This window comes from Astatotilapia calliptera, chromosome 19 (genome assembly GCF_964374335.1).
Source record: "Astatotilapia calliptera chromosome 19, fAstCal68.1, whole genome shotgun sequence".
Classification (NCBI taxonomy): domain Eukaryota; kingdom Metazoa; phylum Chordata; class Actinopteri; order Cichliformes; family Cichlidae; genus Astatotilapia; species Astatotilapia calliptera.
In genome coordinates, this window is record NC_137440.1 from 5438415 (window position 1) to 5451912 (window position 13498).

At 39.6% G+C, this 13498-nt stretch overlaps 1 protein-coding gene and 1 long non-coding RNA gene across 3 annotated transcripts in view; one reads left to right on the forward strand and one right to left on the reverse strand.

Annotated features, from left to right (window-relative positions):
• The window catches only part of syt16 (synaptotagmin XVI), a 30714-nt gene extending 21343 nt beyond the window's left edge, over positions 1-9371 (forward strand). For both annotated transcript variants that reach the window (XM_026151752.2, XM_026151751.2), the window contains exons 3-7: positions 831-1061; positions 3025-3242; positions 7174-7635; positions 7746-7935; positions 8106-9371. In XM_026151752.2, coding sequence (XP_026007537.1) covers positions 831-1061; positions 3025-3242; positions 7174-7635; positions 7746-7935; positions 8106-8419 — 1415 coding nt within the window. In that variant the 3' untranslated portion in view covers positions 8420-9371. The remainder of the gene's footprint in view (positions 1-830; positions 1062-3024; positions 3243-7173; positions 7636-7745; positions 7936-8105) is intronic.
• LOC145422490 (uncharacterized) lies at positions 3347-7304 on the reverse strand. Its single transcript, XR_013903785.1, has 3 exons — positions 7166-7304; positions 4081-4149; positions 3347-3949 (listed from the first exon to the last, which is right to left on the reverse strand). It is a non-coding gene; the product is annotated as an uncharacterized LOC145422490 (long non-coding RNA).
• Positions 9372-13498: the final 4127 nt, after the last annotated feature.

Consider the following 13498-nt stretch of genomic DNA (forward strand, 5'->3'; position numbering starts at 1 on the left):
TAGTCAGAATTATCCCAGGTTTTATGTTTCTAGCAGGCAAGCTCCTGAGTTGATCTGAAATAACCATGTGTTTCAGCCACTGAGTCGCATTGCTTCGCTGTAAAAGCCTGAAAGAAGAGAGAAGTTAACAGACCAATCAGCCTTGCTCGCCCACACAGCGTGTACAGCCTTGTTTTTGTTCTGTATGTAACCATGGCAATTGCTCAGGCAGGTACGGTGACCTGCACTTTAGAGAAGAGGGGGCTGATTGCTCCACTGCTGCGTCACTCATTCAGCTGTTGCTATCTAGTTATGGTGAAATTATAAAGGTAGTGGAGTGACCCTCAACCCCACTAATGCTAATACGCGTCGTTATTTTGAACAGACTGAGGCTGAGCACAGCTTTAAATGTGATCTCGCTTATTTACCTCTCGTAGAGGAATTATTTTCCTCCTCCACAACACTTAATGGTTTTAACATGTTGGTTGGTAGGTGGTAGTTAATTGTTCTTTCACAAAAAACCTTTTGTGTTTTTGACAAACACACAGACAACAACAGCCAAGTCAAGTGCAATTAAATTCTAGTTACAGGCATATGACAGAGTAACAGAGTAATTAGACTTTAAAGTCTTAACTGGCGTGTACACCAAACTAGAGGCTCTTGACCTTCTTAGTTCTGTTGGTGTCCTTTGGGTCTGTAGGATAGTCTGTCCAAGAAGTTTCTCCTTTAGTTTTGTCAGTGTCTTTTCAAATGTTTTCCGTTCATCTGGATTTCCTCTCCTCCTCTCCTGAACTCTCCCAGCTTTTCCCATTTGTGAGTCCCTCTGTTTCCCTGTCTTTACCTCCCTCCAGTGAACAGCTACGGTGACGACGACGACGATGCCTCCAGCTCGTCAGACAGCGAAGATGAGATCCTGAGGCAGTTTGAGATGTCCGTGTCTCGTTCACAGAATTTTCGCACCGCAGCAGCAAACATCGGTGAGCAGCAGCCCCAGCAGACTCACCTGTCACTGGGTCGACGACACAAATTTACCCGACTATCAGACCAGGAGGAGGGCAGCACTGAGCCATCAGACTGTGAAGGTACTCATCCAGATACTGATTTGGGAATAATGATAGATAAAGACTTAGCCAGCAGTAGTCATCTACTAATCTGTCCTGATGAATCCAAAAAGCCTCAAATACTGTTTTTCCTGGAGATTAGAGGCTGTAAAGAGCTCAGGGAGAGAGCGTGGAAAGATGGAGGCATATGACACTTTGTGCTTGTTGGTTTGTTTGTTTATTTTAAGAAAAGCCCGAGGATAAGGAAGAATTAGAACGTTGCAAACAAACCAGCTCTTTTTTTTTTACACTATTTTGTTTACTCTATTTGTGGTTTTTGTAGATTTGTTTGCCAGTGGATCAAATGATCAAAATCACTCATTATCATTATCTCATTCACACCCCGCTCAGCTGCTACATAACTTACTGCACGAACAGCACCCTTATTTGCTTTTTTACAGCAATCACAGACAAATATTTAGAAAAATCCTGAACTTACTCTTCATTATAACATGAGCAGCAGGTGGTTGGTGGGGGTGGTGACATGGTTTGGTCAGGGTCACTCTGTTTCAGCTTCTGTTATATATTTCCACCTTTATAAACAACATACACACACACACACACACAGAATGATGACTTACCTCAGCTTGTTGCTATGGTGAACTCTCTATGCAGCCATTGATATAACAGTCAGGCCGACCTTAATGACAGAGAATTGGAGATAATTGCTATTGATTGGTCTGAGGTACGGCTTGTTCTCCGTGTGTTCCTGCGTTAGGAAAAGGCCAAGGGTTGTCAAATTGCACAATATCCCTCCTGTTAACACACTGCTGTGCTAAACAAGGTTAGAAAACTGCATTTAGAGCTTTAAGACTAAATTAGATGGTATACTAGAGGAGATATTCATGTCCACCTAGGTCTAATTTCAGTAATTTGTGTTGATGTAGGTGGCAGCTATGTTTACATGTTCACCTCGTTCTGTTAGGAAGAGTTTCACTGCTGGATTACTGCACAGAGAGCACATATATTAGGTGAGGATACATACTGTTACACATACATTTTACATTCATGATGCAAGTATAAGTTTCTTAATCAAGCTGAAACATTTGAAGCACCGACTCACAGTTTTCCAGTAATTGTACGTGCACACCTGATGTGCAAAAATTTCCATTGCATTTTGCCGTAACATTTCTGAGCAGGGTTTTAAGGTTCTTTTGAGAAAAGTCAGTCTTTCTTGGTCAGCGCTCTCTCGATCCATGATGATGTAAAACTTATTTCAAAGGGAACATTGATGCTACTAGTTTGCAAGTAGTTTCGCCTCATCTGAGGGTCCCAATTTGCATTTTCTTCTAGACTCTGGCAAAGTGGTCACACATCTAAATAACTTGTACTTATGTATAGTTGATGATCTTGGAATCGGCAGTTGTTTTAAATAGGCTGTAAAAGACCATATTTCCCATTGTTCTGAATATTGGTCATACAATGAATGCTGTCAAACAAACTACCAGTTGTAGTCAATCATTTAAAGGACATCGTAGAACCTTCAGCACTACTAAACCACTAAAGGATTTAGGAGAATGTATGTATATATTTGAGTCTGTATGTGTAATTTTGGCCATGTGTGGGTTCGAGAAAATCCCAAATAAATTCTAACTTGTGCATGCAGTTCTTGCTTTTTGAAATAATTAAAGCTGTGTCGTGCAATCATTTTAACCTGGAAAAAGAACAGTTCAACAAAATAATTAAAAGCTATAAATGACCATGACATACATACATTCTACACATTCAAATAATCTAAAAATTATTAGTAACTGCTTGTACATCTTCAATGCTGTGAGTGCACAATAATAACTGCTGTTACTTTTTTGTTACTTGTCCCATTAGGAATTTTGCACTTTTAAAAGTGAGTGAGATAAAAGTAGGACGATGGAAAGTTCCATCTCCAGTGTAAATATAAAGTATCCTTTCACCACCAGTTTAAAAACAAGTGCTCTTGTTCCTGCAGAAACGGCAGCTCAAAGCCAACAGGGTTTCCAGGATCCGCTCTCTGCGGTGGTAGAAGCAAAAGAAAGGGCATCCATGCTCTCTTTGGACAGACCTGCAGGAGACCACCCACTGGCCTCCAGTGACTGTCCCACCGTGAGTATGGACCAGCAATCTACGGAAGCAGTGGATCATGACAAGAATGAGGTCACAGAAAGCCCCTCCGCCTGGACCCCAGAGGTACTACAATCAGACATTAACCATTTCTAGTCATTGGTGTGTTTGATAACACTGGACCTTGTAAAACTGGAGACAAGCATTAACTTTACACTGTCTTACATCTATTTAAATGAGAAAAGAAGCATTTATTGGATAAACACATCAGAGAATTTTCTTAATTTCAATCAATCAATACTGCAATACAGTACTGTGCAAAAGTCTTGAGCCGCACCTCATGTCTAGGAAAATGGGAAACAAATGCAGTTTTTTATTAACATCAATGACCAGAAAGTTAAAAGTAAATAAATGAATAAATAAATAAATAAAGTGGTGCATGGATTACTTAACGGGGTCATTGAGCCCCTGCTGTTCCCATCATGCTTGGCAGAGGTATCATCGTCACTCAGTTGTGAGAGGATTACCACTCTGCTGTGGTAAGCCGCTCAGGTTCACGTTGGAAGAAACAAACCAACCACAGCTCTCTGAGATTTCACATAAATTGCTGATACATTCTTTGCTTATTTATTTGTGAATAATGGTGTCGTACAATCCAAAGCAAGACTGTAGATCCATTGATTCAATATCATCCTCCAAGGAGGTGAATGACCACCTCCTAGATCTGTAATTGGACACCTTTTACCTGCAAGACAAAATCACAGGCGGCCATACTGCCGTGTTCCCAATACCTTCGAATTTGGGAGTGATGTCACTCCTGAGTTAGCACGTTCCTGAAAAACGAGGAAAAACAGGATTTGTTTTGGTTCTTATCAAGATAGAGCTATTCAAGTATTGCTAGCATCCCGAGTTATGACTAATTCAGGAATTTACCAGTTATTGTCAGGCTCTTTTTCACTCCTACCTCTGTGGTGGGAAGCCTGCTCTTCACTCCTATGACCTCTCCAAGCTCCAGAGCTTCTGATCGCAGTCACTAGGAGCAACAACAGCAGAGCATGTTAGCTCAGGGTGTTAACGCAGCTAACAAAGAGAAGTTCGCTGTGTGTCTGGGCCAGCGGAAGTGGAACACAACGCTTGCTTGCTGGGATCTAGCACATGGAGTATCACTCTGATCAATGACTGATCCACGATCTAGTAAACCTCCCTGGTACATCATAGTTTTTCATAACACATGGTTAAGAGTTTGGGCTTTCATTTATTTTATGATGATCTTCTTGATGGTTTTGTTCCTGCATTTACTACATACACCAAGGTCTTGCATGCTAACTACCAACTTTTATTATTGAGCTGACACCATTATTGCACATAATCACACCTTTGCACATGGTGAGGAAATGTAAGGATCCTGCTACATGTGCTCATTCTTCTCTTTGGTCACTTGTTCAGCTACGTTGCAGAAGAAAGACACACGCTTCTCTCTCTGTCTGCCACACATACACATGCTTCTTCTTTTAGTCTCAGTCCTCAGTGAGATCTTTGTACTAATTACTTTAGTAAATCACCTGTCTTTAATGCATATGCTGCCGTAATCAGTGTTGTATAGGAGTGAATGTTGCCAACCTCTGCTTATGCAGAACAGTCAAATCCTTCAACCTCAGTGACTATTGAGATATAACATTGATTGTAATTATTATTTTAGTTATTAACCACTTTCTAATCAATACTGTATTTTATAAGACTGATTATACTAATAGCTCATCTTGATTTCTCATTGATTTTGAGGATTTTAGTTATTTAATTTATGTCCCCAAGTTAATGGTTAATCATTTGAGAGGCTAATTGTTTTATCAGTCACTAACATTAATGTTGGTGCTGTCACAGTTATAATCGTGTTAGGTAATATCTGCTACATTGTCTGCATATGTATGTGTGTGCGTGTGTAAAAAAAGCATGCATACATATGCAAATATTCCTGCTCTGTGTGGTATTTGTGTATTTTGTATATATGTGTATATCGTTTGTGTGTTTGTAGAATTCACAACCTCTTAGTGACCGAATCACACTTTGAAATTGGGCGCAATCTGTGCTGTAAACACCTCCCACACACACACACACACACACACACACACACACACACACACACACACACACACACACACACACACACACACACACACACACACACACACTGGGTGATACTGAAATCTAGAAACGCTTCATAAATAACAAATGAGGTTGGATCAGAGGGGCTGCAGAGCTACAGAAACCCAGGAGAGCCTTTTTTTGTTAGCAGTTTATTTATAGAGTTATATAACAGCCCCGCTCGTGGTTAAAGACACACCAAAAATTACAGCTGCTAATAATACCACCCTTTCTGCTATGTTTACTGCCGTTATACCTGTTTCATACTACCTTCATGTTTCAGGTTTGTCTGGAACCCACAGACACAACCATAAAACTTTTTAAATCTGTAAAACCACATCATGCATCAGTAATAGATTAATCTATTATCACGTAACCAAGATAACCATCATCACCCACCAGTCAACTCTGATTAGAAGTATTTATGGAATATGGTTGTTACACGGCAGCGTGTGAAGCCCACATGAGCAAAAAAGCATCTATAAAACACTTGATGGCAAAATACAAGAATGTATAAAGGAACATTTTTTAATGTAGCCCAGTGCTATTTTTTTTAAACGTTCACTTGTAGAAGAAACTATCAGTGACAATTACACACCTTTACTTCAGTGTGTGGACACCAACAGCTACACTTTGTTTAAACCTGAAACCATGGCTTGTGCAAGTCCAGTGATGAGCAACCTGTATATTTAATGGGAACCTTTCCTATTAAACTATTAAGCATTAAATTGGCATTTGTAAAACTGAAACTGCTCTCCTTTTAAGCTGACTTTCTCCTGATTGGCTGCCCCTCTCAAATAAATTTGAAATATAGACTATATGGATGGGGGGCTGCTGTTCTTAAGAGCAGGGTGCTATGACCAAATTACTTACTGTATATTGGCTCTCAGTGCCATCATAAAAAAAACAAGGACATGTAGAGATATAAGCATTTAGAGCAGTCTGAATCTTGTGGGTTTTTTTTATTTTGGCCGTCTTTTAGGTCGATAGCAATCAATAAGATTTAAATATGTGGTATTCTGAAGTTCACAGACATTGCTTGTGATAGTTTTTTTAAACTGTTACTTAGGATTATTAAAGATGTCTCTGATTTTATTTTTATCTCAACTAAATAAAAAATAAAAAATATGTTAAAAACAACAGCTAGTGAACAATTAGTAGGAACAGGTGGTGTAAAACTTAATTCTCATATTTTAGTAAACAAAATAACAGAAATTATTTTTTCGTGGAGATCGCTTTGTAAGGTAATAATTCTTCATTTAACTTGGGCCACTAATGATAAAGGTCTGTGATGTTTAAATTGAAAGTTATGCTTTTACTGTTTGCACATTTATACTGATGCCACCCCACTGCTACATTGGTCACATGAGCTACTACTTCCTGTTACTAGCAGCAGTAAACGTTAATGTTTTTTTTCAGGTGGAGGTCCATTCTTATGTTTTTATCTTTTATGTGTGCATCTCCTGACCTGCACATCCAGTAGACCTCGGCAGCCCTCTGATTATCTTATCTCCCCAGTGGTTGCCATGTCGACAGCAACACTCGGCCCGCTCGGTCAACACTTGACACAATCGATGTTGTGTTTGCTGACTGCACGGGAGCATTTAACTGCAGGGGTTGGGGAGATGCAGGAGGGGGCTTATGTATGCTTCAGGATCGCATTTCTGCTCACTTTGTCTCTCTGGACATTTAAAAGAAAGTGATTATTATGACTGACAGGTGAATAAAAAGCCAGAAAATCCCTTGAAATAAGAAGGTGACAATCAAATTTTTTTGTGCTAACATACTTTTGCTTATTTAAGTCATAAACTGGTTACCACTAGAATCCACTGACTGCAGCTGTCCTCCTTAGCAAAAGGTTAAACTACAGGTTGGTGTAGTGTGTTTGTGATGATTTCTCTCCTTACTTTGCCAGGAAGAGCCACCTCCTCTTGGCGAAGTCTCGTCTCAGCCAGGCTGTTCTTCCCCTCGAACTCCTATCTCCAAGTGTGGAGATCTGGTCCTCTCCCTGGAGTACCGTCCTGCCGCAGAAAAACTGCTGGTCACTGTGATTGCGGCCCGAGATATCCCCGACAAGGCTCGAAGTGGGATGAGCGCCTGGCAGGTGCATGTGGTCCTGCTGCCCTCCAAGAAACAGCGACACAAGACCTCCGTGCAGAAAGGCTCACTCCCGCACTTCAACGAGACGTTTCGCTTCTCGCGCCTGGAGCCATCCGACCTGCAGAAGTCAGCTATCAGGTTCAGGCTGTATGCGCTGGGTAGCAGGATATCACGTGAGCGAATGATGGGGGAGAAAGTGCTGCGTTTACGAGGACTTAACCCAGACGGGGGGACGATGGAAACGACACTAGTCCTGGAGCCTAGAAGTAACCTGAAGGTAAGTAGGAAAAATGCCGTCAAGTTTTGGGTGTAACTGAATTTAAAAAGGATTTTGGGAGGTTTCTGTTCAGCGTATCTGTAGCCACCACACTTGTTTTTATTCCTCAGAGTGTCGACTCCCAGCTCAGCCTGTCTGCCGTCTCTCAGAGCGACAGCGCCTCATCAACCCAGTCTCTGACCCACGGTGGCGTCCCTGAACTGCTGGTGGGTCTCTCCTACAATGCCACAACGGGACGCATGTCTGTGGAGCTCATCAAGGGCAGCCACTTCAGAAACCTTGCCATGAACAGGCCACCAGGTCTGCAGGGAGCCTCTCTCACACATACACACAAACAATCGAATTATATACATTTGGTACACGTGTTCACTGTATACATGCAAAAACATCCAGCCAAACTGAAATGGCATTCATAACAATCTCTTCTCTTCTTCATCACTTCTCCTCTTCCCTCCTCCCCATTGGTCCAGACACCTATGGACGACTGACTCTGCTGAATTCAGTTGGTCAAGAGATCTGTCGGACTAAGACGACAGTACGCCGTGGTCAGCCCAACCCCGTGTACAAGGAGACATTTATCTTCCAGGTTGCTCTGTTCCAGCTGTCAGATGTCACTCTCCTGATCTCTATCTACAACCGCCGCAGCATGAAGCGCAAGGAGATGGTGGGTTGGATCGCTCTGGGCCAGAACAGCAGCGGCGATGAAGAGCAGCTTCACTGGCAGGACATGAGGGAGGGTCGAGGACAGCAGGTCTGCCGCTGGCACGTCCTGCTAGAGGCATAAAATAACTGTCGGGCAGGACTTTACTTTCTTCTGTGGTTTTTCTTATATTTTTTTATTCTGTAGTTAGACAGATTTAGAGCTTTTGGAAAAGAAAAGGAAAGCCTTGATTTAGAGAGTGGATTATTATGGTTAAGATTTCAGGCCTCAGTGATTCACAGAATCTCCCCAATTTTTACATCCAGCACAGATGGTTAGTTTGTGTCAGCATGCAGGACAAAGTCATCGGTCCTCAGGCTGTAATCGGTTTAAAATACAAGCTTTCAATTCATGTTTCAGGAAAGAAAAAATATTTAAAGACTTTAGGCTATAAAAAGACATTGAAGGCATTAAATTTACTCCTGAATTGGCAGAATGAAGTCAAATATTTTTGTCTTGTTATCTCTCACACTTCACTGCAGGACATTTGTCCTCTGTAAACTAAACTGCAGGGAAGAAATTGGGAGATTCGACATTCTGGAAATATTAGTGGCACATCCTGTCAGAAGTGTCACAGATTTGCATTTTTGTTATGGGTCGAGAATGATCAACGTTATATGAGGAAGTTCATTTAGGTCACAAAAACTAGCAAAATTATTCAGTAAGTGTTCAGTGAGCTCTGCAGTACATCAGACATCTTTTCATTAAGATCTTATGATGTAACATCATTTATATCAGAGCACAAGCACATGGCTGCCCATCAGTTTAACCAATTGTATACTCACTGGTTAAATCCCACTGCTAGCCTGAATGGAGTGATTTAAAAGCATAGAGACTTGTGAGAAATACATTCAAGTGATATGTTACTGCAATTTACATCTTTCCACTGAGCTTAGAGAGCTTGGTTAGCTGGTAAAATGCAAATATCTGTAACTGTAAACACAAAAAAATGAAACTATTTCTAAATAGATACATTTATATATAAATATATGATAGCTTCTCTCACAAAAATTAAAATGTTATTATTTTCAAATTGGATGACGTCAGTTACCTGTGTCTATACTTCATTGGCATCTGTTAATTAGGGGGTCTTTGTTTTGTTTTGTTTCTTTAAACAGCCTCCAAAGTTTTCTACACCGTCTCAGTGGATTAAAATCAGACTTTTTAATAAGGCTGGGCGATCGGACGAATATATCGACTATTGACGATATAGTTGTTGTGATTTGGCACATCTCAAATAAATAAATAAATAAATAATCCAAAAAGTAGCTGTAGTAATACTGAAACAAACAAGAAGAGACGGTAAAATATTCCCTCCAAACAAAACGTATAAATTCTAAATGTGCAAATCAGTCCGTGCATGATTACTTTGTTCCGCGCCTGCGTGAGTATATGGTCTATCGTTGGATCGTCAGATTGTCGGTTGGAAAATTTTTACATATCGCCCAACCTGACATTTTAACTAAAAAATAAATTCTATTTATTTTAACTTTATCAGAAAGTTGACCAAAAAATGTCCTGAAACTGACAAAAAGCAGATTTGTTGGGAAAAGCTGGTGGTAATTTGTGGATTCAAGGGTGCTGCTGGAGAGCTAATCCCACAGAAACCAAACTGATGTGGTTTTCTTAGAGTTTAAGTGACAAACGACAAAAAAGTAGCTAATCTGACTCATTTGGATTCCTGTTTAGCAGGTCAAAAATCAACTTTTGTGCTTAGTCAGGGTATTGTTTACTCCAATAACTCCACATGATCGACAATACTAAATCCAATACAGTAACCCTTACTACCTGTAGGCAAATTGTTATGTAATCTGTAACAAAAAGATACAAATTTAATTAAGTCATCACACAGAAATTTAATGATTCAAATAAAAAAGGGTTTCATTCAAATTGGTGGTTCTTAAAATTAGATATTAAAACCTCTAAAGAATGTCAATTTACATATTAAATCATCTTTTCTGTAACAACAATTAAGCCAAAATGCAGAAGTACTTTGTGAAAAAATACACCCTTGCTGCTTTTGTAGGAATTAAGAGGGAAAGTAGCAGTTAGGTGCTGCTGGTCAAACGCACAATAGTAAGTGTGAACATCAATATTAAAACAGAAGAACATGCCAGTATGGTTTATCTTTGCCAAGCTGCATTAAACCAGAAGGCTCCTGGAACAATGTATTTGAGACTGATGAGACCAAAGTAGAGATGTTTGTTTATGATGAGGACGATCACGTTTTGGTGACAACCGAACAGCCGCTCAGCACAAACAAGCACGGTGGTGGCGAGGTGGTGATTTGGTAGATACCAAAGTATTCTAGAGTACTATCATCTTTGTATTTACATTCTCTGGATTGCAGCTGTTGTAATCATTCTAAATGATAAGATTAAAGGGCTAATTTAATCTATAAAGTTTACTCACGGTGAATGCGTTGTGAAAAAGCTTTGTGTAGTTTAAATAAACAAGATATAAACTTACTAAATATTCAAAGGTGATTACATTCAGACAGTGACCTAAGCAGTGCAGTAAAGGAACAGATCACAAGACAAGTTTTTGGGCAAGTGGTACTATAACCGCAATAACATTTGGTGATCTGTTTATGTCTTTTTTTGTTTTGTTTTGTTTTTGTGCTTACCCTAAAATTGTAAGGCAGCTCTCACTGACATTTTAGTTGCGTTTTTCAGTGCAGAAATATGACTGAAGGATCACGTACCCGTGACATACTTGAAAAAGGAACCAATATTTTCTGATTCAGTTGGAGAAGAAGGATGTCTCATTCACATTCAGCGCTCATTCATATTCTCCTGACGCTCGTGCTACAACAGGCAGGAAGACCAGCAGCTGGAGGCTCTTAAACCCATTGGGATGAGCCTCATCAATCCTGAATGATGTTATTTGGCTTCAGCTCAGTCTCCTTCACAGGGCAAAGCTCATTTCAACATCCATCAATGCTGAGCTCAAAAGAGGCTTTAAATATCTCACTGCAGCTGTTAAGAACCGCCAATGAATTACCCTGGAAGTGTGTGTGTGTCTGTTTTTCCCCCCCAGTCACACTCTGTGTTAATTGGTAGTTATGGCAGTGAAACCGTACAGTGTGATGGTGATGAGGGTAATGCTGCTGCTAATGCTCTTCCTTTTCCCATCTGAGCATCTTTGAGTCATAAGGCAGGAGCGCAGCCTGAATCGGGGGATTATTTTTGTTTGTGTGGAGAAATACTGTAGCTGAACCCTCAGGGGTTCGCACACTGAGAGCAGAGATGTGTTTACTCGAGCGTTTGTTTTCTTTGGTCAGGTGACAACACAGTCTCTTTAGCAATTAATAAAACTGTGATCGGAAATGACTCGAGGTTGGTGGCCATGAGGTGACGCCATGCATTAGAAATCAGGGCCGATTCGTTGTGTTTAATGTGTTAGCATACCCCCTCCAAAAAAAGGACTTTCACCTTTTTAACATACTTGCCTAGTTTTTCCATTATCCATGACCTTTTTGTAAATCTTTGAACAAGTGCTTATCAAGAAAGTAAGCCACAATATCTGAACAGCTTCTGATTACTCCGTGATTTGTTATGTTTCGTTCAGGGACGTTTCCAGCAGAAGAAAGACAACTTTTTATCTTTTTTTCCTTTTATATGAACATGAGTCACTTGTTGAGGGACATAGGTGAATGGACTCATTTTGTATCAATTTAGCACAGGAACCAAGCTGTAAATGCTGTAAATGCTAAGATTGTAGATGCGTAATGACAACTACTTCAGGTGTACATTATACGAAGCATGGATGATGATTAGGAGTGCTGCAGTTACCTTACATAGGCATCCAGATAATTTTTTTATTTTCTACACTGTGACGTAGTTCAGTTTAAACCCTCTAAAGCCAACCAAATCCCATCTATGTTTGTTTGATACAGACAGCTGCGATTCGCCCATAAATATTTTTAATTGAACTATTTTTTTTCTCAAATTAATAGTCATTTTGAAAAGTATAACAATGTTTTTGAGAAGAATGTACAAGTTTTTATATATGTGGAAATCACGGACTTTATTTGGGTGTAAGAAGCAAGTAATTGTGATTCATAGAAAATGAAAAACCTACCAAAGGGTCTTAAAACTGCTGTAATGACTGCATACGTGATAACATGCCTCTGTAATTTAGCTCTTTGAGAGTAAGGCTAACATGACATTGATCGGACATATGTATCTTTCCTAGCTAAAGAAGACATGGAAATTATAGGGCATTATTTCAACAAAGAACCAACACTGTCCAAATATAGTGAGAATTAGCATAGTGAGGTAAGGTTTCACTTTGAAAAGGAAAAAAATCTAAGAACACAACTGTTAAATCATCTAAACTTACATTTTGTTGTCCAAAAGGCACTGAACTGACAATTACAATTAATTGACAATTAACTAATTTAGGGGTTTAGCAAAAAGATAAGTTTTTCCTTTTAAGTCAGCTATCTAGAATTCCTAAAAAATGTGTCTTCTACCAGATTGGGATTATTAATTACTTCCAAAGTATCCAAATCCTCTTTGTTGCATTAACGTTAGTGATGACACAGCGCATCCTTAAATGTATTTATTCTTCCTAATCTACTATGATCTTTGGCAGATGAGTCCGAACAATCCACATTTGATAATCAGTTTTATTTTAAAGTATGTAGAGAGAAATTTGACAATCCCCCATGAAGAAGCATTTCTCTGCAGTGGGTAAAATAATATCAGCACTCCTCTTCAGCCGGCTTCGTACTTGTGAGTGTGAATAGTGACATGAATTATATTTACTGCACAGATTATATATATTTTATGCATGTTGAGTTGTTGTATAGAATCTATCATATCTATTATATTTTTAAAAAAAAATAGTAAATGTTTAATGTTTTTAAATACATCCCAGGATTGTATTTATATATCTGCATGCCCAGTTCAAGATCCCAGGTTGTATTACAGATGTGAAACAGATTGTGTGATCAGATTGTGCTGCAGATGGAATACTGATAAAGTGCCTGTAATATTTTGAGATGAAACATATCCACCATGACAAAGAGTTGATACACAACTGCATGAAGCCTCCTTGTTGTTCTCTGTGAATGCTGCTCTAGGACTGCATTTGCCTGGAAGGTTTATTTGTCAAGGCCCTGACCAGGGCTGAAGTCAGACAACTGCAAAGCCAGTG